This window comes from Chenopodium quinoa, unplaced genomic scaffold (assembly GCF_001683475.1).
Source record: "Chenopodium quinoa cultivar QQ74 unplaced genomic scaffold, ASM168347v1, whole genome shotgun sequence".
NCBI classification, from domain to species: domain Eukaryota; kingdom Viridiplantae; phylum Streptophyta; class Magnoliopsida; order Caryophyllales; family Amaranthaceae; genus Chenopodium; species Chenopodium quinoa.
Genome location: NW_018743331.1, coordinates 1,880,185 through 1,881,235, shown reverse-complemented (window position 1 = coordinate 1,881,235; position 1,051 = coordinate 1,880,185). Strand labels below are relative to the sequence as shown.

Sequence of the window (1,051 nt, the reverse complement as noted above, 5' to 3'; positions counted from 1 at the left end):
ACAAAATCCATAGAAATCGAATCCCATTTCCACTTGGGCACCTCCAAGGATTGGACCTTTCCTTAGGTCCTACGATGCTCAATCTTCACCTTCTGACATGTCAAACACTTAGCCACAAATTCAGCCACTTCTCTCTTCGTATTGGGCCACCAAAAAGTCTTCTTCATGTATTTATACAACTTATCCCTCCAGGATGCATTGAATAAGGAGAATTATTCATGGGCTTCTTCGATCAATATTTGTTTTAGATTTCCACAATTTTGTGGTGCACACCATCTTCCCTTAAATCGAATACTCCCCTCATCACCAATGGTGAAATCCAACACTTCTCCTTCATCAATCTTCTTCTTAATTGCCTTTAACTTCTCATCTTCCAATTGGCTTTCCCTTATCTTATCATAAATGGATGGTTTAACCACCAAGGTATTCAACATCCTAGCCATGTCACCATGCTCTATTACTTCCAAGTTCAACTTCTAAAATTCCACACACAACTGATCCAGTACTACCATCACATTCACCATATGTTCTGACTTTCTGCTCAAAGCATCTGCCACCACATTAGCCTTTCCCTTGTGATACTGAATATCCAATGTATAATCACTCATATATTCTAACCATCGTCTCTGCCTCCCATTAAAGTGCGTCTGGGTGAAAATGTACTTCAAACTCTTATGGTCCGTGAAAATCCTACAAGTCACCCCACACAAGTAATGTCTCAAAATTTTTAAGGCAAACACTATTGCAGCTAACTCCAAATCATGGGTTGGGTAATTCCCTTCGTGAACCTTTAACTGCCTTGAGGCATACGCAATCACTCTTCGATTTTACATCAACTCACATCCCAATCCCAACTTCGATGCATCACTATACACGTCATATAGATCACTCCCATTCGGCAAAGCCAGCACAGGTGTTGTGGTTAACCTTTCTTTCAAGATCTTAAACGCCTCCTCACACTCTTGGGTCCATGCAAACTTATGCTCCTTTTTCATCAAACTTGTCATGGGCTTCGCAATCCTTGTAAATCTTTCACAAACCTTCTGTAATA

General features: G+C 40.4%; 1 protein-coding gene across 1 annotated transcript; it reads right to left on the bottom strand.

Annotated features, from left to right (window-relative positions):
* Positions 1 to 212: 212 nt before the first annotated feature.
* On the bottom strand, positions 213 to 1,007 carry LOC110737486. Its single transcript, XM_021917844.1, has 3 exons — positions 832 to 1,007; positions 522 to 690; positions 213 to 476 (listed from the first exon to the last, which is right to left on the bottom strand). Exons 1-3 carry the CDS (start codon positions 1,005 to 1,007, stop codon positions 213 to 215), a joined length of 609 nt encoding a protein of 202 aa, XP_021773536.1.
* Between the last annotated feature and the right edge of the window lie 44 nt (positions 1,008 to 1,051).